Source organism: Pleurodeles waltl, chromosome 1_1 (assembly GCF_031143425.1).
Source record: "Pleurodeles waltl isolate 20211129_DDA chromosome 1_1, aPleWal1.hap1.20221129, whole genome shotgun sequence".
Classification (NCBI taxonomy): Eukaryota; Metazoa; Chordata; class Amphibia; order Caudata; family Salamandridae; genus Pleurodeles; species Pleurodeles waltl.
In genome coordinates this window covers 952768843-952794042 of record NC_090436.1, presented here as the reverse complement: position 1 = coordinate 952794042, position 25200 = coordinate 952768843, and the positions used below count along the sequence as shown (strand labels likewise).

The 25200-nt window shown below is 43.2% G+C and overlaps 1 protein-coding gene across 2 annotated transcripts in view; it reads right to left on the bottom strand.

Annotated features, from left to right (window-relative positions):
• The window catches only part of UBE2D3 (ubiquitin conjugating enzyme E2 D3), a 160166-nt gene that overhangs the window by 77676 nt on the left and 57290 nt on the right, over positions 1–25200 (bottom strand). Inside the window, exon 4 of one of the 2 annotated variants that reach the window (XM_069230204.1) lies at positions 1829–1906. The exons of the other annotated variant lie outside the window; for it this stretch is intronic. Within the exon in view, the coding sequence (XP_069086305.1) occupies positions 1829–1906 (78 nt within the window). The remainder of the gene's footprint in view (positions 1–1828; positions 1907–25200) is intronic. 2 annotated transcript variants of the gene reach the window in all.

The following is a 25200-nucleotide window of genomic DNA, read 5'->3' as shown; positions in this document are numbered from 1 at the left end:
TGCACACTCCTTGCATTTTAGATCATCTGAGCCCCTGATAAATATGGCGCTACATGGCAATTTGCAGCCCTTGGTTTTAAACAACTCCACACACTGAGATCGATCCACTAAATGTAAATGGTTTACTGTAATTTATATATATTTTTTATTGATTAATCTCTACATCTTGAGCATCCAGCCCTGTGCTATCCCTGGATACCGACCTAATAAATACCTCTCTTTTAGAAGTTTCCTGAGCACTATGAGAGCAGACAAGCGTAGATCCTCAGACCTTGGGACTATTCCGTATCTTGTAAGTCCTTTACCTTTTTTCACACAGACCAATCCTTATGATTATCTGGCATACTGAATTATGTAATCATTTTCCAGCAGGAAGATGTCCCTGATTGGTTCTGTACACTGGAATATAGGCGAGTTTTCCAGTCAGTACAATAATTACATTATGTAAACGGATTCACTGGACCCCTAATAATAGTGATTTTATACTACCCGTAGGTGCTACCATTTTGATTATCCTTGTCCTGATGATGCCTCACCTTGACTCACCTTATTACGGGGTCGAAACGTCGACATCTCCAAAGAGTGATTGGGACAAATACAAAGAAATTTAGTGAATCTTCAGGGCTTCCTGGATTGAAGGAGCCACTTGAAGGTCATATTTTTCTTATAACCACACTCTGCACAGATTGTATATATCATCTTCACTTACCTGCACTTCAGCACTTTCACTGTTTTTCTAGGAGCACCTACCATTACAAATGTAAAATACGATATTCTTTCGTGAAGAGAATTACATGTTCAATCGAGATTTATATGAAAAACGTCTGGATTAATATGGTCTAAGTTATATATGAAGTCATAAATCTCTTTTGTATTACATTTATTGTACACAGAAAATTATTTAAGTCTGTTATATTATGTGGAAGTCTAGGTTACATCCCCCTTGCACTGACCTTGAATTGGACTACACCTGCTTTAGTCAGCACCAACAAGAGTTGGCACCTAGGACCTTTCCCAACAGAGAACCAGTGAGAAGGTGACTGCAGCAGTTCAATTTCTCAAAAGCACAAACACACAAGTGGGCAAGTTCACAGTAAATGTGATAGCAAATTCAGAGTTACACATTAGGTTCAACCTTTTTGAGGCTGAATCTGAGAATTTTTCAGCCACTCCGCTAAATACAGAGGCAGTCTCAACATCCCTTTAAAACAGTGTTGGGCTACACAACAGAAGGAGTGGTGAGAGGAAAGCATTATTCCCCACACAAATTCATCCCTGCTTTCATATTTTTCTGACGTTTGCACACACTACTAAATACTTCTTGCATGAGACTGCCCCAGAGCCCTTAGGGATCTCAGTTACAGAAGGTGAAAAATACTGCCACTTTAAAATTTTCAGACCCTAGTGGGGACCCAAAAAGTGGGTCTCACTCTGGGCAGGTGTCTCATCCATATTTCAGGATGGAACTAGTCTGGTTGTAATGTCATCCAGCATTCCTTTAAAACAGCCTAGCCCACTCCCAATGGCCCACTGGCTGAACGGACCTCCCCAGCACATACCAGCTCACATCATGTCTCCCTCCCACCCCATTATCTCTTCCAATAATTAACTGAAGAATGAGGGGCTCTGCCGAGCTGCTGTTTGGCACAACTCTTGCGCATTAATATTGAGAGGCGTGGGGGTCCTCAACAGCCTGAAGCACAGTAGTACATTTGACATGGTAATTTGTGTTATTAATTTAAACTCAATAGATTATCTTAAACCTGTTCACTCTACCTATTTAGCACCTAGTGCTAGCCTACAAACAATCATACATGTACAGACTTGCCTTGGGTGGTTTGAAGGGGTAGTCTGTTGGAAAGTGAATCGTCAAGAAGAATACACCACCTTGATATGGGCTATCATTCTGCACAGACAAAAAAGGTAAAGCTGTAAGTGATCAGATAAATCAGTTTATAAGGGTTATCTACTGGTTGAAAATGCCCCACATCTTATCCCCAACTGAGCAATTGGATTTCATTATTGGAATCTCAAATGCAGTTCTCGTTTGACAGACAACTATATGATTAAAAATTGCATCCAGACTTCTAACAGGAATTTCTGACAACTGCTCAAAGACTAATGTATCATGTAAAATGCATGTTCTGTATTAACTTTGAATTTAATACAAGAGGAACTGGGTATTAAGTGCTTTGTTAAGCAAAGTCTATGAACAACAAGTTACACACCAAGTCTGCATTCATGATTTGATCTGAGAAAATTCTAAAAGAAATTCCACCTGTAAAGGTGGAAGATATATGTTGTAGCCATCAATTTGCAAATGTACTTACACAACTTGTACATAACTTTTAGCAGCAAGCGATTGGAATCAGAATTACAACCTGCTTTTCCTCATGGTTAAAAGCAGTCAGGTGCCAGAAAGGACCACCACTACAATTGGCTAATAGAACTCCTATCCCTGTTCCATTTTATTTGGTCCACACCTGACCATCTATAATAAGCAAATATGTGTGCCACTTTAAAATGTGTATAGCAGGTGAGTGCTGCCTGTGAATAATATGTTACAGGTAAGGAAAATTATACTTACCCAGGAAGCATCTGTAAGTGGCATGCAGTGCTGTAGATTAACATGCTGAGGATAATCCTGCCATCTAGTATTGGGTTTGGATGTGTGCAAGTTGTATTTCTTCAAATAAAGTCTTTAAAGTCAGGAGGTAGTGTGACTCCTCCTCTTGCTGGTAAAGCGCATCATTCTCAATTCTATAGTTGAGATGGTTTTCCCGCATGGCGGGTGAGAATGAAATGTGAAGCAAAGTGTAGAATAAGGAGGTGCTCATGTGAAAGGAGTTTGTGAGAAATAGTGAAAGCAACTGTAACCAGCACAACTGTCTGGGGAGGAGTTTAACATTTTACATTAGAGGCATGTGTGGCAGTAAATACACATGCTTAGCAAAGTCTAAATTCATCCTCCTGAATAAGTGGTGGTTAGCCTGTGGGAGTTGTTTCAAATAGTATACGTAGAATTGTGTCTTCACATTGGCTTACTGACGGGCCAGTACATCTAGACAGTAATGTTTTGTAAATGTATGCAGTGTAGACCATGTAGCTGCTTTACATATGTCAGCTTTAGGTATGTTTCCTAAAAAAGCCATTGAGGCTTTTTTTTTTTTTTTTTAAACAAGTGGAAGGAGCTCTAGGAGGAATGGGTAAAGTTATTTTAGCTTTAGCAAAGTATGTTTGGATGCATTTAGCAATCCAGCGTGCAATACCGGATTTAAAAATGGCCATTACTTTGAGGTTTTGAGAAAGTTAGTAATGGTTGTTGCATCTTCCTAAATTATTTAGTCCTGTCAACATAATACATCAGAGCTTGTTTTATGTCTAATGTATGCAGGGTTAGTTCTGCAACACAGTCAGTTTGGGGGAAAAAAAGGCAGGCAGTTTAATAGATTAAGATGGAATTGAGAGACCAGCTTTGAAAGAAATCTGGGGCTGGTGCGAAGTACAACCCTATCCCTATGTATTTGTAAGACGGGTTCTTTTAAAGTTAGTACCTGAAGCTCACTGACCTATCTAAGAGAAATGGTACCACCCAGGATAAAACTATAGATGGTAGGATGGAGGGCCCATTAATCTTGTTAATACAATACTGAGAATCCATGTGGAAGCGTGTGGCACCCAAGTCCGAATTACTTAAGACAGTGGGCCCCAACCTTTTGACTTCAGAGGACCCCCCACTGAATCACTACTGGAAGCCAGGGACCCCACCCCACTCCTCCAAACAATTTGTGAGACTCATATTTCAAAGATTAATACAGTAATTCACAAAAATATACGAACAAGTACACACCAAACATACTCGAATTACTAAAGATACAATTTTATATAGAAAAATATGCAAAAAATGAAGTTTTAATGGGAAGGTTGACGCTGCATCTCGGTGACTAACTTTTTAATGTTTGGTTTTATTTAGGAAAGTCGAATCCTTAGGTCAGATTCTACATTTGCAAGTGATTTCTGTTTTTTAATTTTTTTTAGGTACATAAGATCTGAGAAAGCTTTTTTGCATAAATATGTGGTAGGGAAAGGAAGTAAAACCATACAGGCCTCATCTCTCCACAGCCTCTGGTGCATATAATTCATTTGTTTTATAGCACCTCTCATACCAGTGTAGGGTGTCGGAGCACTTTACAGGGGACTACAAGGTGTAAGATTAATTTGTCATCCAAGCTGGAACGCATTTTCTAAGGGTGATTGGTCTGGAGAAGCACAAATTTTGGATTCTGAACATAACAGTGGTTAGCATTGACTTCAATAAGAATGTATTTCTACACAAGCAAACCTTTTAGCAGCATAAGGAAAATGAAAGACTGGGGGGAAAAACCATAACTTTCTAATTAGTGCCATGCAGCTCTTTGATGGCAGTTCATAGCTCACTGTGCTAGATTAGGATTATAAATTATGAACTGCACAGTAACAAAATCTATGACAAAAGTGGTAACCCATAGTATGTAAAATACTGTTCTTTGCATGATACAGATTCTTTGCAGCAGCATATAAACCATTGGCTCTACATTAGAAGAGTCAAACTGGCACTAGACAAAACTCCCATCTCTCTCTCTCCTGCAGGAACATTAATCAGCAGTTTTATCTTGATGCTTTTATTTTTGCTGCAAAGATGCTGGATGTTCAAGGAACTTTGCAGTCCTTTTCAAACTGCTGCACAAGGAAAATAATGATTACAAAAACATGCATGTGCTTCTGTCAGACGCCCCAGCTGGCCGAAGTGCCTTTCTGCAGGTCCAGGCCTGCAGATCCCCAAGAAATGGCAGACCTCTGTGGGGCTGTGGAACACAGGCTGTAAACTGATGACTTAATACCTTCAAGGGAGGCTTTGTTAACTGGAATTCTGAATAGGTAAATGTTTCCTATTTTTGTAGATATGCAGCTACCGCAAAGTGTTGTCTCAGAGGTAAAAGCTAAACCAGAGGTATGTAAATTAAATAAGTAGCAGACAAGGTCTTGAACCTAGCTTGGCTGCTAAGGGACCAATGTGGTTGGAGTGACAATGAACAAATGTTTACTATTTGGCAGTGTAATAGGCCCGAATAGTAAGCCTGCACGCCTTTTGAAGAATGTCTATACACTGTTGTGGGAGACTGAGGTACCCAAATCCTAGGACTTCAGGAGTCAGATTGCAAGATTGACAGATCTGCGGTTCGGGTGTCTGATTTCTTCAAGGTTCTGCATGAGAAGATCCTGCCTGTCCAGCAGTGCTATGTGGGGGAACTACTGGCAGTTAGATGTGTGGTGAACCACAGTTGTCATGCCCTTGTGGGAGCTACCAGGATGAGAGTGAGAAATGTCTGCAGAAATCTGCGAACCACAAACAGAAGCAACAGGAAACTCATCCAAGGTGTGTTGCCCTTGGACTATGGGTGTGGAAATCTTGAGGCAAAGTTTGGGCATTTGGTGTTTTCTGCTGTGGTAAAGGTCTATTTGCACCTTTCCAATGCTAGAAGCATTGGAGAAGGATTTGAGGATGATGTTCCTCACTCACAAACTTGTTGCCATCTCCTGCTGAGATCTGTAAAGCCACTGTCCACTCTTGGTATGTACTCTGCTAACAGGTGAATGTTTTATCAGTTAGCCCACCTCCAAATGGATTGGGCTAACTGTAAAAAGCTCTGGGGACTTGGTGCCCCTTACTTTTGGAGATAATACATGGCGGTCACGTTTCCGTCTCGATGAGGACTACTTAGCCAAATAGGTGAGGAAGGAAGTCTTTCAGCTCTAGATGAACAGCTAGTAATTCAAGGTGACGTAGGAGGTGTAGCTCACTGGGTGTCCAGTGGCCCTGGATACTTAAATCTTGCAAATACGCTCACTCCCTCATCCCGTAAGGGATGTCCGTTGTTATGGTCCTCTGCAGAACAGGGTCTAGGAAAGGCCATCCTTTTAACAGGCTGTTGGTGTTCCACCATTGCAGAGAGGGGCATGCTTGACCGCAGACCAACACTAAATCTTCCCACTTACACCTGCTGTGTAAGGAAAGCCTACTAGATGCCAGGAGAATTAAAAAACTATACATACATAGTAGGGTGGTGGCTACCAACCAGTATGGGCATGGTTATGCCCCCACCCCCAACTGAAGGGGGTAACAGTATTTCAGGACCCTCACCCCCCCCCCCCACACACACACACACACAAAAAGATCTTATCCCAACGGCATGCAAGAGGACATTTGATTATTTGGTTTTACGTTTGGGCCCTAAGAGCTTGGCCCACTCACAATCGTCCCACTTGGAATGGTGAGGACTGCACTTCTTGGACTTTGGGAAGCTGCAATGTAGAAAAATCTACAAGACCTAGACACATCTGAAAACTAAACATCTGGGTGAGTCCAGAGTAATGTGCTTCACATTCACCCAGCACCATTTTCTTACCAACAATGCCTTGCAAACCTCCAACTTTGCTTGAAATCACACATTTTTCCCACATTTTTGAGATGGAACCTTCCATAATCTGCAGGAATCCACAAAAATCCCTACCACCCAGCATTTTCGCTTCTATACAGACACAAATTCTGCCCCACTTGACTGAAAATGTTCTTTTTCCCCCAAACTGCCCTTTTGGACCCACTTTGGTCTCCCCTTAACGTCAACATGCTTTTGGCTCTTCCCTGTCACAAGTACTTTTTTTTTTTTTTTAGCTAAATGAGGGTTGATGATGATGATGATGATTCTGGGTAAGAAAAAACAGGGGATCCACGCAAGTCGCACCTCCCTGAACTCTCTCGGGTGTCTGGTTTTCAGAAAATGTCTGTTTGCTAGGTTTCCCCAGATGGCTGCTGAGCCCAAGAACAAAAACGCAGGTTCCTTCTGCCCCGCAAAACCACAGGAATTTTAAATGATAATTTTGATGTGCCTACATAGTGTTTGGGGCATTTCCTGTTGTGGGCACCAGGTCTGCCAACACAAGTGAGGTACCATTTTTATCAGGAGATTGGGGGGGGGGGGGGGCGATGGGAGGAAGGAAACTTGAGCTTCTCTCAGATTCCCTAACTTTCAATCACTGAAATGTGAGGAAAATGTTTTTTTGCCCATTTTTGAGGTTTGCAAAGGATTCTGGATAACAGAACCGGGTGAGAACCCCACAAGCCACCCCATCCTGGATTCCCCCAAGGTGTATAGTTTTAAAAAAATGCAGAGGCTTGGTAGGTTTCCCTAGTTGCCGGCTGAGATTGTGGCCAAAATCCACTTGGGGAGGGAAATTGGGGGTTGGAGTGCTAGCGCTCCCCCCCCCCCCATAAGCCAGTCCTAGGACGTAACTGTTACGTCCTTGGCACCTCAGACAAGGACATAACCGTTAAGTCCTTGGCTGCAAAGGGGTTAAGACTGGTGTTTCAGTTCTGACATACAACGTAGTACCTGTACCACACTTTTTTTTTTTTTGTAGCACTGAAAATACCAGAGTCCGGACTGCATTAACTGCCCATAGGATGATAGTTTATAGTGAGGCGCTAGTTAACTTATCACATATAATATGTAAGTTTTACACGACTGTTAAAACATCAAGAGTCGATGTTTTTGTCTACTGCACACAAAAGGAAGAAGAGTGCTCTCAAGCAGCTGTGATCATTGTGGAAAGAAAGCAAGGGAGCATGGTATCCCTGTGAAAACGTTATGAATAGGGCAAAACCAATGAGCACCTTTCTCTCTGATCGTCTTAAGTTGATATAGGTATGTCAGTGGTTCAATTATTTCAGATCAATTAAAACAGTTAAAATGACTAAACGTAGTAGGAATTATCCCAAGAGAGAAAAAAGAAAGATTAAAATGTGTTAAAAGGAATGTTTGTGTGGCACTGGCGCGTTGCATTCACTGGGAGTCGCTGTCCTGTCAAATTTCCAGCAGATGGACAGCATGACTGGAAGCCACTGACAAAGGAAGTTTATTCTGCTCCATAAAAACCACACATCCTCAGGCTGTTGCATTATTATTGTACAGGAACCTTAGGCTGACACTGAAGGTGTGCAGTGGACAGACTAGTTCCTCCACCCCCCTTCCAAGCAGCTGTGAACGCACATCTAAAGCAAAGCTGGGAGGGTATCATAAGGAAAATATTGAGCTGCCTCTTTGCATAGGCTTTCCTTGACTACAGTGAAATATGGTGACAGTGTACTTTACATCACAACTGCATTACATGACAAATGTAATTAAAAAGTAAATATAGGATTGTCCATCTCAGTTACTCAAAGCTTTAAAGCAGGTCCTTAAGATGACACTGCCCGCTCTGCTAATGCCGACAAAACTTTAATTCAAACAACAAATCAAATGCTGCGGGTCTGTTTTTCACTGTGGGAAGGCTGGTTCCCACCGATCGAGTTCGCGCTATATGAAATTTCAAAACGCAATAAAGCATGAAGTGGAGACACAAAAATAGTTTGCTCACACTAAAGTATATCGGTAATCATCCATGAAACAGGGTCTAGTCTGCAAGGTGTAACAAAACACCACCAATGCGGGACAAACGTAAAGCATTTGCCAAGGACTTCAAGGGATGTTGTTTGCAAGGCAAGCGCAAGAATGAATGAAAGTGATAGGTGTGAGATGGGCGTGGTTGAACTCCACACACATTACAACGGGTCGAAAAGCAGAACTTAAGCACTGCTATGCTCAACCTAAAAAGGAAATCCTGGGGTGAAGCACCATTTTGTCAAGATAGATGAAAAGGTACAGTGGCTTAGATGACAGTGCCTGCAGCTCACTCACCCTACGGGCAGATGTGATGGCCACAATGAAGGCTGTTTCTAATGTCAGAAGCCTGTGAGGACAGTTATGAAGCGGCATGAGCACACATTAAGAAAATAACAACCAGGTTCAAATCCTATTGGGGCCTCATGAATAGTGATGGAGGGAACATATGAGTAAGACCTTTAAGAAATCTAACAATTCAAGGGTGTGAAATTCCTCTAGCTTGAGGACCAGGACATATTGTTTGGGGTCAACAACACGTTTTCATGTTTATTTTGTCCTTGGAACATGTAGGCCCAACCCCCTGCAGCACAAACCCTTTGGCCGCAAGTTTACAGGGAAGGGAACTGTCCTGCAGCCGAGGTAATATTTTGCCCACGTTAATGCTTTTCAAACTTGTATTTATGGTTCCTTAATGCAAAGCCTTTATTATTAGGATGAGTGCACTAAATAAACAATTTAAGGTCACACTGCACTACTGACAGTCGTTCCAATAAAATGTGTACACACGTTAAAAAAGTTTAACAATATGAGGCTACATATAATGCTCCCAGAACACTCAGATGCAAATGTTTCAAAAGCTTGAGAGCAAGATTGATGATTCTTTGCTTTCAAAATAAAAAATATTCAGAAAAATAATCAAATGGGGAAAAACGATTTGCTAAATTACTGTTGCACTAGCAGGATGCACGCAGCCATGTGGACCAACAGCCTTAGAGCCACTCTCACCGAAATCCAGGATAGAGGCTGAAACATCGGTATCATAGCCTGAATATCCTGGACTCTCAGTTCAGGAGAAATAGCCTGAAACAGAACCGTGTCCATAACAGCTCCAGTGAAGGGGAGCATCAGAGAGTCAAGTTTGACTTCGGCATGTTTATAATGAACCCCAGCAAATGCAGGAGGTCCCCCGCAATCTGGAGGTGGAAATGACAGCCTGAGGCAAGCCCACCTCTAATGGCCAGTCATCGAGGTAGGGGGAAGACAAACCCTTGACCTGTGCACATGAGCTGCGACCACCACCATCACTTTGGTGAACACCCAAGGGGTGCTGGTAAGGCCAAAGAGGAGGACGATGAACTGAAAATGCTCATGGCCTACCATAAACAGAAAGGAACATCTGTGGGCAGGCAGGACAGAAATATGAAAATGGGAGTCATGCAAGTCCAACACTACCATCCAGTCTCGTCCTTTTGGGTAAAAAAAATTTCAGGAAGCTGACCAGTAACCCTATGACAAAAGAAAGGGAAATAGTAAGTCCAGCCAACACATTTCACTAATTGCAAAAGGTGGATGTTTAAAGTTTCACTAAATAGTTTAGAAGACTCAGCAGAGAAACCATCCTCTTCGCTTAAGTTTCCAGTAGAGAAGGCTAAAATTCAGAGTGACTAATGGGTTCCATCATTCAGATTTCTGATTCATTAGACAGTGAAAGACTAGGTAGAACTTTAAGAACGTTTTCCAATTTTGTTCAAATCAATTCCCTTACACTTACTATAAGGAACATTTTATGTATCTAGTAGACATCTGTCCGTGGCATGTAGTGCTGTAGATTCACATGCTTTGCATAAGCCCCCCATCTAGTGTTGGGCTCTAAGTGTTACAAGTTGTTTTTCTTTGAAGAGTCTTTTCAAGTCACAAGATTAAGTGACTCCTCCTCTCGGTGATTGGGCCCATGGGAATGGAGTCCTTTGTTAGACTGTTAGAGATGTCCTTGGAATGTATATACATATATATTTACAATATTTTGTACTACAACGACTAACGGCTTCCTGCGAGGACGCATGTGAATCTACAGCACTAAATGCCACAAACATATGTCTACTGGTTAAGTAACATTTTCCTGTCGACGGCATGTATGGCTGTAGATACACATGCTTTGCATAGACTGTAAAGTAGTCCCCTCCAAATAAGCGGCAGCTAACCTGTAGGAGTTGGAGTAGCTTGAAAGTGTCCTGAGGACTGCTTGACCACCATTTGCTTGTTGGCGTGCTAAAAAATCTACACAACAGTGTTCAGTATATGTGTGAGGAGTAGACCAAGTAGCAGCTTTGCAGATGTGTGCTATTGGAATGTTTCCTAAAAAGGTCACAGAAGCACCTTTCTTCATGGTAGTGTGCGCTTTAAGAGTTGTTGGTATTGCCTTTTAGCTTTGAGATAACAAGTTTGAATACACTTGACTATCCATCTAGCTAAACCATTCTTTGAAATCGGATTACCTCTGTGAGGGATTGAAAAAGCTACAAAACATGGTTTTGATTTACCGAAATTGTGTCCTGTCAATGTAATACATTATAGCTTTTTTGCCATCTAGTGTATGCAAAGCTCTTTCAGAGACAGAATCTGGTTGGGGTTGGGGGCTCGGGGGAGGGAGGTGATGGGACAGGCAACAACTGATTAGTGTGAAATGGTGAAACTACTTTAGGTAAAAATGTGGGGTTTGTCCTAAGAACTACTTTTTCTTTATGTACTTGGAAAAAAGGTTCCTCCAAGGTGAACGCTTGTATTTCACTGACACGTCTTAGTGAAGTTATAGCTACTAAGAAGGCAACTTTCCATGAAAGAAATTGCAAAGAACAGGAATGCAAGGGTTCAGATGATAGAACCCCAAGTCTAGTAAGTACAACGTTAAGGTTCCATACTGGAGCTGGAGGAACCCTGGGTGGAGTAACTTTTAAGTCCTTCCGTACATGCCTTAACAGGAATTCTGAACGAAGAAATACGTGGGCTCTTTGGAGGTAAGCAGCTATGGTTGCTAAATGAAGTCTAATAGAGGAGTATGCTAAATTTGCATTTTGTAAATGTAGCAAATAAACAATGTCTTGTATTGAAGCGTTGAGTGGATCAATGTATTTAGGTTGACAGTAATGTATAAAACGTTTCCATTTTGCAGCATAACACTGTCTAGTTGTATGTCTGTGTGACTCTTTAAAAATGTCCATACATTCAGAAGGAAGTTGTAAATTTCCAAACTCTGACTTCAGGAGTCATATCGCAAGATTGAGTGTTCTGGGTCTGGGTATTTGATTTGACCTTTCTTTTGAGTAAAAAGGTCTATTCGGTTGGGAAGTTTGAGATAAGGAACCACAGACCGATCCAATAATGTTGTGTATCAAGGTTGACGTGCCCATGTAGGAGCTACAAGGATCATGGTTGTAGGAAGTTGGCTCTGTATGCACTATTTCAAGGAATAGTATGCACAGAGTCCAAGGGTTCCTGTAAGGAAATGCCTCCTTGGCATGGTTACCCCCTGACTTTTTGCCTTTGCTGATGCTATGTTTTGAGTTGAAAGTGTGCGGAGGCCTGCTAACCAGGCCCCAGCACCAGTGTTCTTTCCCTAACCTGTACTTTTGTTTACACAATTGGCACACCCTTGCATCCAGGTAAGTCCCTTGTAACTGGTACCCCTGGTACCAAGGGCCCTGATGCCAGGGAAGGTCTCTAAGGGCTGCAGCATATCTTATGCCACCCTGGGGACCCCTCACTCAGCACAGACACACTGCTTGCCAGCCTGTGTGTGCTGGTAAGGACAAAACAAGTAAGTCGACATGGCACTCCTCAGGGTGCCATGCCAACCTCACACTGCCTATGCAGTATAGATAAGTCACCCCTCTAGCAGGCCTTACAGCCCTAAGGCAGGGTGCACTATACCATAGGTGAGGGCACAAGTGCATGAGCACTGTGCCCCTACAGTGTCTAAGCCAAACCTTAGACATTGTAAGTGCAGGGTAGCCATAAGAGTATATGGTCTGGGAGTCTGTCAAACACGAACTCCACAGCACCATAATGGCTACACTGAAAACTGGGAAGTTTGGTATCAAACTTCTCAGCACAATAAATGCACACTGATGCCAGTGTACATTTTATTGTAAAATACACCCCGGAGGGCACCTTAGAGGTGCCCCCTGAAACCTTAACCGACTACCTGTGTAGGCTGACTGGTCTTAGCAGCCTGCCACACTAGAGACATGTTGCTGGCCACATGGGGAGAGTGCCTTTGTCACTCTGTGGCTAGTAACAAAGCCTGTACTTGGTGGAGATGCTATCACACCTCCCCCTGCAGGAACTGTAACACCTGGCAGTGAGCCTCAAAGGCTCACCCCCTTCGTTACAGCACCCCAGGGCACTCCAGCTAGTGGAGTTGCCCGTCCCCTCCGGCCACGGCCCCACTTTTGGCGGCAAGGCCAGAGGAGATAATGAGAAAAACAAGGAGTCATCACTGGCCAGTCAGGACAGCCCCTAAGGTGTCCTGAACTGAGGTGACTGACATTTAGAAATCCTCCATCTTGCAGATGGAGGATTCCCCCAATAGGGATAGGAATGTGCCACTGTCCCCTCAGGGAGGAGGCACAAAGAGGGTGTACCCACCCTCAGGGCTAGTAGCCCCCCCCCGTCCCAAGACCTAAACACGCCATTAAATTTAGTATTTAGGGGCTCCCCAGAACCTAGGAACTCAGATTCCTGCAACCTAAGAAGAAGAGGACTGCTAAGCTGAAAAACCCTGCAGAGAAGACGGATGCTTAGACACTGTAGGGACATAGTGCTCATGCACTTATGCCTTCACCTATGGTATAGTGCACCCTGCCTTAGGGCTGTAAGGCCTGCTAGAGGGGTGACTTATCTATACCACAGGCAGTGTGAGGGGAGTGCTGACAAGCAGTGTGTCTGTGCTGAGTGAGGGATCCCCAGGGTGGCATAAGATATGCTGCAGCCCTTAGAGACCTTCCCTGGCATCAGGGCCCTTGGTACCAGGGGTACCAGTTACAAGGGACTTACCTGGATGCCAGGGTGTGCCAATTGTGGAAACAAAAGTACAGGTTAGGGAAAGAACACTGGTGCTGGGGCCTGGTTAGCAGGCCTCAGCACACTCAACTCAAAACTTAGCATCATCAAAGGCAAAAAGTCAGAGGGTAACCATGCCAAGGAGGCATTGCCTTACAATGGTGAATGATTTTTGTTTCAATTTGTGTACCAGAAATGGAATGAGAGGGAGAGGTGGAAAAGTGTAAGCAAGTATCCCTGACCAATTCATCCATAGACCATTGCCCTTTGACTGAGGATGTGGGTATCTGGATGCATAGTTTTGGCATTCTGAGTTTTCTTAAGTGGCGAAGATATCTTTCTGGTATCCCCCAGAGGTGAAAGTATTGGTGAAGTACTTGTGGGTGAATTTCCCATTTGTGGACTTGTTGCTGCATACTTTTTTTTTTTTTTTTTTTTAATAATCGGTCCGCAAACCGATTGTCCATTCCTGGGAGATATTCTACCAGTAATTGAATGCGATTGTGAATCACCCACTTCCAAATTGTCTGAGCTAGAAGGGACAATTGAGATGAGTGTAACCCACCCAGTTTCTGCACATAATAAATAGTTGTCATGTTTTCTGTACAGACTAATACCACCCTGTGCGAAATTTATGTCAAATGCTGTGAGCACTAGGAAGACTGCTAGTAACTCCAAATAGCTGATGTGATAGGTCTTTTGACTGGGATCCCACTTCCCTTGTATTGTAAGGTTGTTGAGGTGAGCTCCCCAAATCATCTGTGATGCATCTGTTGTGAGAGTGATCTAAAGGCACACGGTCCTGAAGGGACTGCCCTTTTGAAAGGTTGGTGGGATTCCGCCATTCCAGAGAACGGGGAGTCTGGTGGCCCAGCACTAGACCCTGAAGATGACCCTGTGACAGACCTCTGACGAGAGGTACTGCTGTAGTGGACGCATGTGTAGTCTTGCATGGGGAACAGTGGCAATGCATGAGGTCATCATATCCAATAGTTGCATCACTAGTTTTACTGTGTAAGTATGACTCTCCTGTAATTGAGCAACAAGATTTTGAAGCCTGAATCCTTAGTGGGTTTGGATATGCCAGTGCTGAATGAGTATTAAGAATTGCTCTCAGATAAGGCTGTAGCAGTAAAAGTTGAAGATGGGATTTTAGATTTTATTGTAAATCCCCAAGGTGAGTAGAAGATTTATCGTGTACTGAGTAGGCTGCTGGCATTTTTGGATGGTATTGGCATTTACGAGCCAATCGTCCAAATATGGGAAAATGTGGATGTCTTGCCTTATGGGAAATGCAGCTACTACAGCTAAGCATTTTATGAATACCCTTCGGGCGGTTGTTACCCCGAATATTAGTACTTTGAATTGATATGGTTTTCCTGCAATGACAAATCGTAGGCATTTGCAGTGTGCCGGATGTATAGGAATGTGGAAATAAGCATCTTTGAGAACGAATTCTGTCATGTACACCCCTTGCTGTAATAGAGGAATAACATCTTTCAGAGTGGCCATATGGAAATGCTCTGAAAGCGTGTATAGGCTTAGAGGCCCGAGATCGAGAATTGGCCTTTAAGAACCATCTTTCGTTGGTATGAGGAAGTATAGTAAATATACTCCTAACCACTGTTCAGATAAGGAAACAAGTTCTATAGCCCCTTGGAGAAGAAGGGACTGTACCTCCTCTTAAGAGAAGGAGATGGTCCTGTGAGTTTGTGAAAACGAGGAGGCATATTTGGTGGCGTAAAAATGTGTTCTAGACAATCATGTTGGATAATTCATAGAATCCATTGGTATGTGGTGGTGATACTGGACCACTGAGGATAAACAACATTTCAATCTACCTCCCACTGGAGATAGATGTGCTGTGGGAACTTGCAAAACAAAATAAATTAAAAAAAAAAAAAAAACAGGAGATCCTCTAGAGGTGGATGCTTTACCTCTGCCTCCATTATTTGCGCCTCTATAGGATCCTCTAAAGGAACCTCTGTTGTAAAAATGTGTTCCTTGCTTATTCTGTGAAGTGGGAGGTTCAGTGGCTGATGTTTTGAAACCACCCCTAAATTGTGGCCTACGAAAAGTACCCCAGGAGAGTGTAGTTAATAAGGCCCCAATGGCTTTAGCTGTTTCAGAGCCCTTCTTTAATTTGTGGATAGTGGTGTCTACTTCTGGGCCAAATAAATACTCCTCGTCAAAAGGCATGTTTAAGACTGCCTGTTGTAGTTCTGGCTTAAAACCTGAACACCCCAAGCAAGCATGCCTTTTTATGACAAGGCTAGTGTTCACCCCACGTGCTGCTGTGCCAGCTACATCAACGGCACATCTGAGTTACTGGAGATGGCCAGCCCTTCTGCAACTATCTTCTGTCCTCTATTTTGGTGTTCCTGTGGAAGATTTTTTTATTTTTTTTTATAAATATTCCATTTCGTCCCAGTGGGCCCTGTCATACCTCGCCAGGAGTGCTTGAGAATTTGCGATTCTCCAATGGTTAGAAACTTGAGCAGCCACTCTTTTCCCCGCTGTGTCCCTTTTTTGCTCTCCTTATTTGGAGGAGGAGCATCCCCTGTGGACTATTAGCACGCTGTCATGCAGTACTTACCACTATAGAGTCAGGTGGTAGTTGTGTTTCATGTAAGTTTGATCTGAGGGTGCAGCTTTATATTTCTTGTCTACCCTTGGTTTAATGATTCTTGCCGTAACAGATTCCTTGATTGGTCAGTGGCATGTCTGAGCATGCCTAGTAGCATGGGTAGAAACAGACTGTGTGTATTAGATTGTCGAAGAGGAAATCCTCTTTGATTGGGTCCATATGCATCTGCACATTAGGATATGCTGCTGACCTTGCAATGACTTGATTAAATGCAGTTGTATCGTCAGGGGGAGAAGGCCTTGTGGATAAAGGTCAGGGTCATTACGGAGAATGGAATCTGGATTGTATAGATCCCATTGATCCACATCTTGTGGAACATCACCTAAGTCAGCTCTATGATGTGATGATGCCTGGGAGAGAATTGTGGGTGATTACAAGGTGTAGGTGATGGTGGTGGAGTAGAGGGAAGTGCAGAAGAGTGAGGTGGTGAAGGCAGAGGTTATTCTGGAGCTGTGTCTTTCTTTAGAGACTTTAGGGGGAGGCGCAGTGTCCAATGTTTCTTGAAACTTAAGTCTCATTTTGATTGGAATAGGAGAAGCCATCATTCTTCCAGTTTCGTTCCGTATGTGAATTTTGTGCAGCTGAGCATCCATCACTTCTAAAATAGGCTCGACAGAAGAAATCGCCTCATGGGAATGTGTTTGACTATAAACTATACTTTTCGGTTCCAAAATCTTCGGTACTGAATGCTTTTTTCGAGTCAAAAGTGTTGGCTCCGAAGTAGATAGTAATGCCAGTTTTTTTCAGCTCCGAAGTAGTCGATTCGAATGGTCAACTCGACCCTGAAACAGATTGGGATGTGGCTGCCTCTTTGGTAGTTGGCAAACCGGAGGGTGGGGCATCCAAATATATTTTTTGCATTCTGCCACAGCCAGAGGGCAGTGGAGGACTGATGATCAATTCTGAAGTCCTTAGGTGTTTTACGTGGTGAGATGGTGCTGATGTACTCACATACCGTGCCGCTGGAATGGACAGACTTTCACTATCCGAATCTTGGACAGACTCAAGAGTCTTGGATCGAAAGGGCTGCTTGATGTCCAACTTCTTCCTGTGCGTGCTCTTCCCTTACGATGTCAGGGTGTTGTCTTGGATGTAATTTCTAACTGAAGTGCTCTTCGGTCCCAGAGGGTCTTTTTAGATCAAAAAGACCTACATGCGCCACAGGTATCCTTATGATCCGAGGACATGCAAAAACTACACACCAAGTGTTGATCGTGTACAAAAACTTGGGAGTGACATTGAGGACAGAATCTAAACTAAGTACGTTGCATTAGCCTATAATTTTCAGACTAATGTTGTTGAAGTAGGCCCAAGAAGGGCATTAAACAGACCCTGACAATGAAGATCTGAGTGTTTCGAAAAACTTGTGAATACACGATCCATAACCTTAACGTCGCCAATAAAAAGATGGAAATTAAAGTTTGAAAGATACCAAACCGAGATCTACTGGAGCGAGAGGAAACCCATCCGAACCAGATGGTGGAGAGAAAACAATCCAACAAAAGGACTCGATGCCCATGCGCACTATCACCGAGAGGAGGATCCACTCAATCTTGTGACTCGAAAAGATTCTTCGAAGATAAACTATTTGTAACACACTGAGCCCAACACTAGATGGTGGACTTCTACAAAGCATGTGTATCTACAGCCACACGTGCCTTTTTTTTATTTTTATTTTTTTATACAGAGTTTCATCGAGCAATCACTTAGTACATTTTTCAGTGATTCAAATTTGTTACAGTGCAAAAATAGTGCCTTAATGTTTAACAGCAAATTCACTACTTTTGACAGGAACGTCCCTGCGTGTTCATTTTTTTTTTTTTTTAATACGTTTTGAAAGTTTATTTCGACAGGTCTCCTCACAATGAAGGTGATGGAGATCTTGTTTCATCTTCAGGAGGCAAATTTGACATCAAATACACTTATGACAAAAATATTTACTGTGCGCATCTTTTACCTGCTTTTCAACTTTTACATTGATAGATCTAATTTTACGTCTTTCTGCTACATCTTCCACTATTACTTGGGCTCTGAGTTACTTTAAAGGCATCCCAGACAACATTAACAGTTATGGTCCCAACTTTCTACAAAAAAATAATAATAATAATAGCTGTTTTGATTTGAGACCCATGTCTCATATTCCAAATAAATTATATTAAAAATCCATCTCCTTGAGACTCCAGGCTTCTTAAAGCCTGAGATAACTCATTCTATTGCAGAGTTGTCCGAGAAGCCATAAGGATGACTAATATTGCACAAACTAATTGCAAACTCACTATATAAAAAAAATATTTATCTGTGCTGCTGAACTGTGTTTTGCAGAGGCACAGGTATATGCCCTTATTCAAAAACCTAGATCTCCAGGAATCACTTAAATCTAGATCCTTCTAAACTGGAACACTAGCAACTTTGGACCTGTTTTGTCAGGATTAGGGCCCATTAGCAAGGTACAGCTTGGCTCCAGTGACATTGTGCATGAAACCCACATATGGGCATACCGATCCCACTCAGGGCAACACACTCAATCATACAAAAAGTGAGAGGTGGAAGGCATATATTATTCTCCGCCACTGGTAATTACATGGGCCACATCCCTGTCCATCTTTTTGCACACCATGCCATCCTAGTTTGGACTCTGCCATATGCACATCAGTCTAGACCTTGCTCCACTGGGAACAGTCCAGCATGAACTGCCAGGCCAGGTCCTCCCTGAACACAAGCAACCTAGGAACAGTTTCACCCTGATTAGGGCACATCAGCCAGGTATAGCTTCGGGCCGGAGGAATTATATATTCAGCACAAGAAGGCGGCCTTAGAAAGGGCACAAGGAGACACTGATGTTCTCCAGCACAACAAATCCATCTGAGGTCCTGGCATCCGACAGGGATTTGGAACCCAGGGCTGGGGGTACTGGCCGTGGACACTCAGTCACATGTCTGTGTGGGCGACCAGGGCAGCCAAGTGTGTCTCCAAAATCACAAGAGACCAGGGCATTGCACCTGGGTCTTTAGCACGAACAGACACCCTGCATGTACAGACCAAAAACACCAGAGCTTCTAACTGCTTACTAATGTGGCTGCAATAGGACCTCACACAAAGGAGCACTAAATGGTCTGTGCCATACTGCCAACATCCAGCTGGGGCATGGTCAACTGTATTCTATATTATCACCTTGTTATAACCATGTCTTTGTGGTGGCACAGAACAAGTTCTCTACTTTGCCGTGGGAGGGGAGATGGGATTGTTGTTTTTATTTATAGGCTTCATAGTATTTATTAACGCACTTGCTTTGCCTCAGGGGATGGAGGGGTGGGGTAGACCAGCTAAGCGTTGAGGACACAAAGGGGCAGGGCACTATGCCTGTATGACTGCTAAAGGCAGTAGATCCAATATAGAAAATGTTACTTACCCAAGCAGACATCTGTCCATGGCATGTAGTGCTGCAGATTCACATGCTTTGCATAAGACCGCCATCTAGTGTTGGGCCGGGAGTGATACAAGTTGTTTTTCTTTAAAGAAACTTTTTCGAGTCATGAGATCGAGCGGCGACTCCGCTCGATCATACTGCAAATGGGCATCGACTCCATTGTTAGATTGTTTTCCCGCAATAGGGTGTAGGAAGGAGTGTTAGAGTGTAATGATATAAATGTTGTATAGAAATAGTGAGTAAAAAAATAGGTGTCCATGCAAATGTAAACGTATATACATATGTACAAAAGAGAAAAACAACTGCAACGACTACACGCTTCCGGGGAGGAAGGAGGGTGCATGTCAACCTGCAGCACTACATGCCAAGAACAGATGTACACTGGGTAAGTGACATTTTCCGTTCGATGGCATGTGTAGTTGCAGATACACATGCTATGCATAGACTACAAAGCAGTTACTCTCCACAAGAAATGCGGTGGCTAGCCTGTAGGAGTTTGAGTTGTTTGAAATAATGCTCATAAGACAGCTTAACCAACATTGGCCCGTTGCTTTGAAAATACATCCACACAATAATGCTTTTAAATATGTGGTGTAGACCATGTGTCAGATTTACATATGTCTGCCATTGGTATGTTTCCTAAAAATGGCATAGATGCACCATCCTTCAGAGTGGAATGTGCTTTAGGTGTTATTAAAAGTTGTCTTTATGCCTTAATCTAACATGTTTGTATACATTTAACAATCCATTTTGCTAATCCTTGTTTAGAGATAGGATTCCCTTTATGTGGCTGTTGAAAAGCAACGAAAAGCTGTTTTGTTTTTCTGAATTCTTTTGTTCTATCCACATAGTACATAAGAGCTCTTATAAGGTCAAGAGTGTGAAGGGTTCTTTCTGCAACTTAATCTGGCTGCGGGAAGAAGACTGGCAATTCTACGGTTTGGTTTATGTGAAAAAACTATACCACTTTTGGCAGAAATGTTGGATTTGTTCTAAGTACAACTTTATGTTTGTGTACTTGGTGAAATACAAGCATTCACTCTTGAATTTTTTTTCCAACTCTTTGTAATGAAGTAATGGCCACTAGGAAAGTAACTTTCCAGGTTAAGAATTGAATCTCACAGGAATGCATGGGTTCAAAAGGTGGACCCATTAGTCTGGCGAGTACAATATTGAGATTCCAAGCAGGAACAGGTGGTGTTCTAGGTGGAATAGTACGTTTTAGTCCTTCCATGAAGGCTTTTATAACTGGGACTCTAAAGAGTGAGTCATGTTGAACAGTCTGCATAGATGCTGATATGGCAGTAAGATGAATTTTAATAGATGAGAAAGCTAAATTTGACTTCTGTAAATGAAGTAGGTAGCATACAATAGCTTGTATTGATGCTGTAAGTGGGTCAGTATTTTTAGATTGACAGTGAAACAAAATTGCTGTCATTTGTTAGCATAGCATTGCCTAGTTGTAGGCTTGAAATGCTTGTTTGAGAACTTCCATGCATTCTAATGGAAGTTCTAAGTATCCAAATTCTATGACTTCAGGAGCCAAATAGCTAAGTTGAAAGCACTGGGATTCGGATGTCTGATTTGTCCTTTGTTTTGTGTTAACAAATCCGGTCTGTTTGGAAGTCTGTAGTGAGGTACTACTGCCAGGTCTAGGAGTGTGGTGTTCCAATGTTGTCGTGCCCACGTTGGGGCTATGAGTATCATTGTGAGAAAGGTCTGATGAAGATTGTGGACCAGTAATGAAAGTAGTGGCAGAGGGGGAAAAGCATAAGCAAATATCCCGGACCAGTTAATCCATAGAGCATTGCCCTTGGACAGAGGGGTGGTTGTCTGGATGCGAAGTTTTGGCATTGTGCGTTTTCACTTGTTGTGAATAGGTCTATTGCTGGTGTCCCCCAGTTTTGAAAGTACTGATGAAGTACTTGAGTGCATTTCCCATTCACATTATCAGTTAGTGTGTTTTGCTAAGGAGATCTGCTATCTGACTGTATTCCTGGCATGTATTCTGCTAGTAGATGAATTTGATTGTGAATTGCCCATTACCATATTGTTTGGGCTAGAAGGGACAGTTGAGATTAATGTGTCCCATCTTGTTTCTTTAGGTAATACATGGTCATCATATTGTCTGTTTTTATCAAGACAGTCTTGTGTTTGAGAAGTGGCTGAAACGCTTTTAGGGCAAGGAACACAGCTAAGTCTAAATGGTTTATGTGATAATGTGGCTATTTTGAATCCCATTCCCCTTGAATGGTAAGGTTGTTGAGATGAACTCCCGAACTGGTCACTGATGCATCTGTTATTGTGGGCTGAGTTTCCACCATTGAAGGGACTTGTGCGTTTGGCGGTCTACCAACACTAGATCTTGCAATTGACCCTGTGCTTGAGACCATTGCTGCGAGAGGCACTGTTATAGTGGTCTCATGTTTAATCTTGCAAGCGGTACTACTGCTATGCATGACATCATTCCTAATAGTTTCATGATAAATCTTACAGTGTATTGTTGATTTGGCTGTATTTGTGGTATGAGATTTTTGAAAGCTTATATCCTTTGTGGAATTGGATAAGCTGATGCTTTTTGTGTATTGAGAATAGCACCTAGGTAAGGTTGCACCTGTGCTGGCTGAAGATGGGCTTTTTGATAGCTGAGAGTGAAACCTAGTCTGGTTCTCATAGGAGGTAGAGGGTGTACACCTACACCCTTGGGGAAGCTGCGTCCAGAGGCTTTGCTGGATGCCACCTCTTGAGAGACTATAAGTACCTGCACCAAGCGCTATTTTAAAAGGAAACAAATTCACTGCCTCAAGCAAAAGTTGAATAGGAAATTTTCAAGGTAACTATTGCCACTACTTGACGCTCCAGACTATCACTGAATAGGCGCATTCTGAAGAAAAAAATTGCCAATTTGGAAAACTGATCGGCACTTCATAGGAGGCCAAGCTCCAGGTTAGGGCAATACAGACATTGCAGGCAGAAGATGTGCAGCGGAGGGTTTATGGACTACAGGGTATATACTGGCCCAGCTGATAATAAAGGCAGACTAGTTTAGGGAGTTCTCGGGCCTCAGAACTAAATTGGGATAAGTCTTGTCTGTTCTTCCAGTTATTGGCCTCCAGACACACTTCTAATATCTCTGTTAATTTCTATCATGCAGAGGATAAAATGAATGACCGTAATCTGGGCAAGGGTCTGTCAGCAACCCATCAGCCTACCCCTTCTAGATCTTTTTTGCCACTGTCCCCTTTGCAGCATGTGGCAGTGCAATGTCACTGTTACAGTTGTTTTTGTATCTTTTTGCAAGAGCTCCACGATCAGCTATCCAATCTAATTTGGGGGTAATGATAGGAACAGGGTAGCACGCACTCAGTAAAGTACAAAGTCATTTGATGGAATGGGGCCTAGGGGCCTCTGACTGATCTATATTATACAGCTGCACAATTCTAACAGCTGATGTGTTGGCTGTGCAATGTGCCTCGACAGAACTGCTTTGCAAGGAGCACTGTAGGGGGGCTTCAAACAGAGTGGTTGTTGGATCCTGCTAGTCGACCTCTGAGATTAGGCAGACTTCATACTGACATACACATGTGGGCACAGGTATGTGCACATGCATAGACATTTTCCATATGCCACACAGTTACCTTCATGAGGGTTGCTCATCCCCAGGGAAAAAAATAAATAATAGATGGCACTTCGGAACACAGCTTCAGGTTATGGCTGGATGCTGGTGTGCATCTGGTGGGGTACTTGTACACTGAGAACAGCTTCAGCACCTTTTTTTTTTTTTTTTTTAAAGACTTGCATGAGAACTAGCAGTGGGAGCTGGTCTCTTGACTTGCAATGCTTTATCAGCTGGCATCTGCTGTACGTGGGGTTTGGAGTGTGATATACACCTAGCACCTCCAATGTGCTACAAGGTTAGGTCACTCAGATAGGGTAGAAAAGTGGTTACTGTCTTGTTCTCTGCACAGTTAGTGCAGCACTACCCTGCCAACCCAGACACAAGACAAATAAGAAAGAACTGGGCAGAGAGCTCTCCAAGGGACAGGCAGCATTAGCATATGTTAAGTAGGCGTTGCATAACCCCAGACTAAAATTTACACAGTTTCATTATTTAACCAAATGTATTTTACTTCTCAGAGTATACGTCAGATGTTCTGCAGGCGTCTTCAGACAACCCAAAATGCAACCACTAGGATCCAAGCTTCTATCATACGTTTCCTGCGCTTGCTACAAGTGGTGGGAGAGGCCCACCGCCATCCATATAGGATGATTGTTTACTTAAGTGAAAGGCAAAAACAGAAGAAAGGCTGGCTACCTTGAAGGAGGTGTTGCAAACAGGGTGGTCATTCATGAACTGCACTACAATGCAATCAATCAAATTGGTAGATTTGTAGAATGCTACCTGACCCACATTAGGTTATCCAAGCAGTGGCGGTATCCAGTTGATCAGCCAGGTCTTCAGGGACTTGCCGGAACTCTGGACGAGATAAGAAGGGAGGTCCATAATTGAAAGGGTAACTCGTTCCACGTCTTCGCTGCTAGGAAGGAAAAACACAACTTCCACATCTGCTATGTCGGACGCATGGGTTAGTGTTAGAGAAAGGGACGCAGAGTGGAGGTGTCTGGTGGGCTGATGGAAATTCAGGCAGTTGTTCAAGTAGGCGGGTTTGCAGTTGTGTATGCATGGGACAGAAGATTGAACTGCCATCTTTACTGTAGAAGGAGCCAGTTGAGTTCCGAGGTAGGTTGTGATGTGCGTTCATCTAGAGAGATCCGGGGCTAGTCTAGCTGCAGCATTCTATAAGGAATGTATTCCTCTGAGGCGAGTTGCAATCCCCGTGTAGAGAATGTTTCCGTAGTCCAATCAGCTGGAGATGAGGGCCTGGGTGGCTGTGCTTCTGGAGCATTGAGGCAGCCATTTGAATATCTTACAGAGCATGCAAAGGATGAGCAGCAAGAGGAGGAGACAAAGATGACCAGAGTCAACAGGGGTAGCTTGTTGTAGGGGAAATGATGCATAGGTTTCTAGTGTGGTCAGGAGTAGGTCCCAGTTCTGAGGGCCACCAGGATGCGTCCCTTAGGGAGCTTTGGTTTCCAAAAATAAGTACCTCTGTCTTGTCCATGTTGAGCTTCAAGCAGTTGTCCTTCATCAAGTTGGCAACGTATGGCATGCAGTTGTGGAATTTGGTCTTGGTGGTGTCTTCGGAGAGGGACAGGATGAGTTGTGTGCTGAGGGCACAGGATATGATGTTGAGTCCCTGGGTTTTGGCAATGCTGGTCAGAAGTTTCATAAGTGTTGAAAAGGGTGGGGCTGAGCGAGGATCCTTAGGGTATTCCACAAAGGATTTCCTTGGGTTCAGAGATGAAAGTGGGGGAACTTTTTGCATTCTTCCGGTGAGGAAAGAGGCGATCCATCCGAGGGTAGCTCCTTGATTACCCATGTTGTGCAGCTTTGTAATGTGTGGTGGGGAAACTGCATCGAAGGCTGACAAGAACTCTAGGAGGATCTCAGCCACTGTCTCTCCTCAGTCAAGTAGGGCTCGGATGTCGTTGACTGCAGCAACGAAGGCCATCTCAGTGTTGTGGTT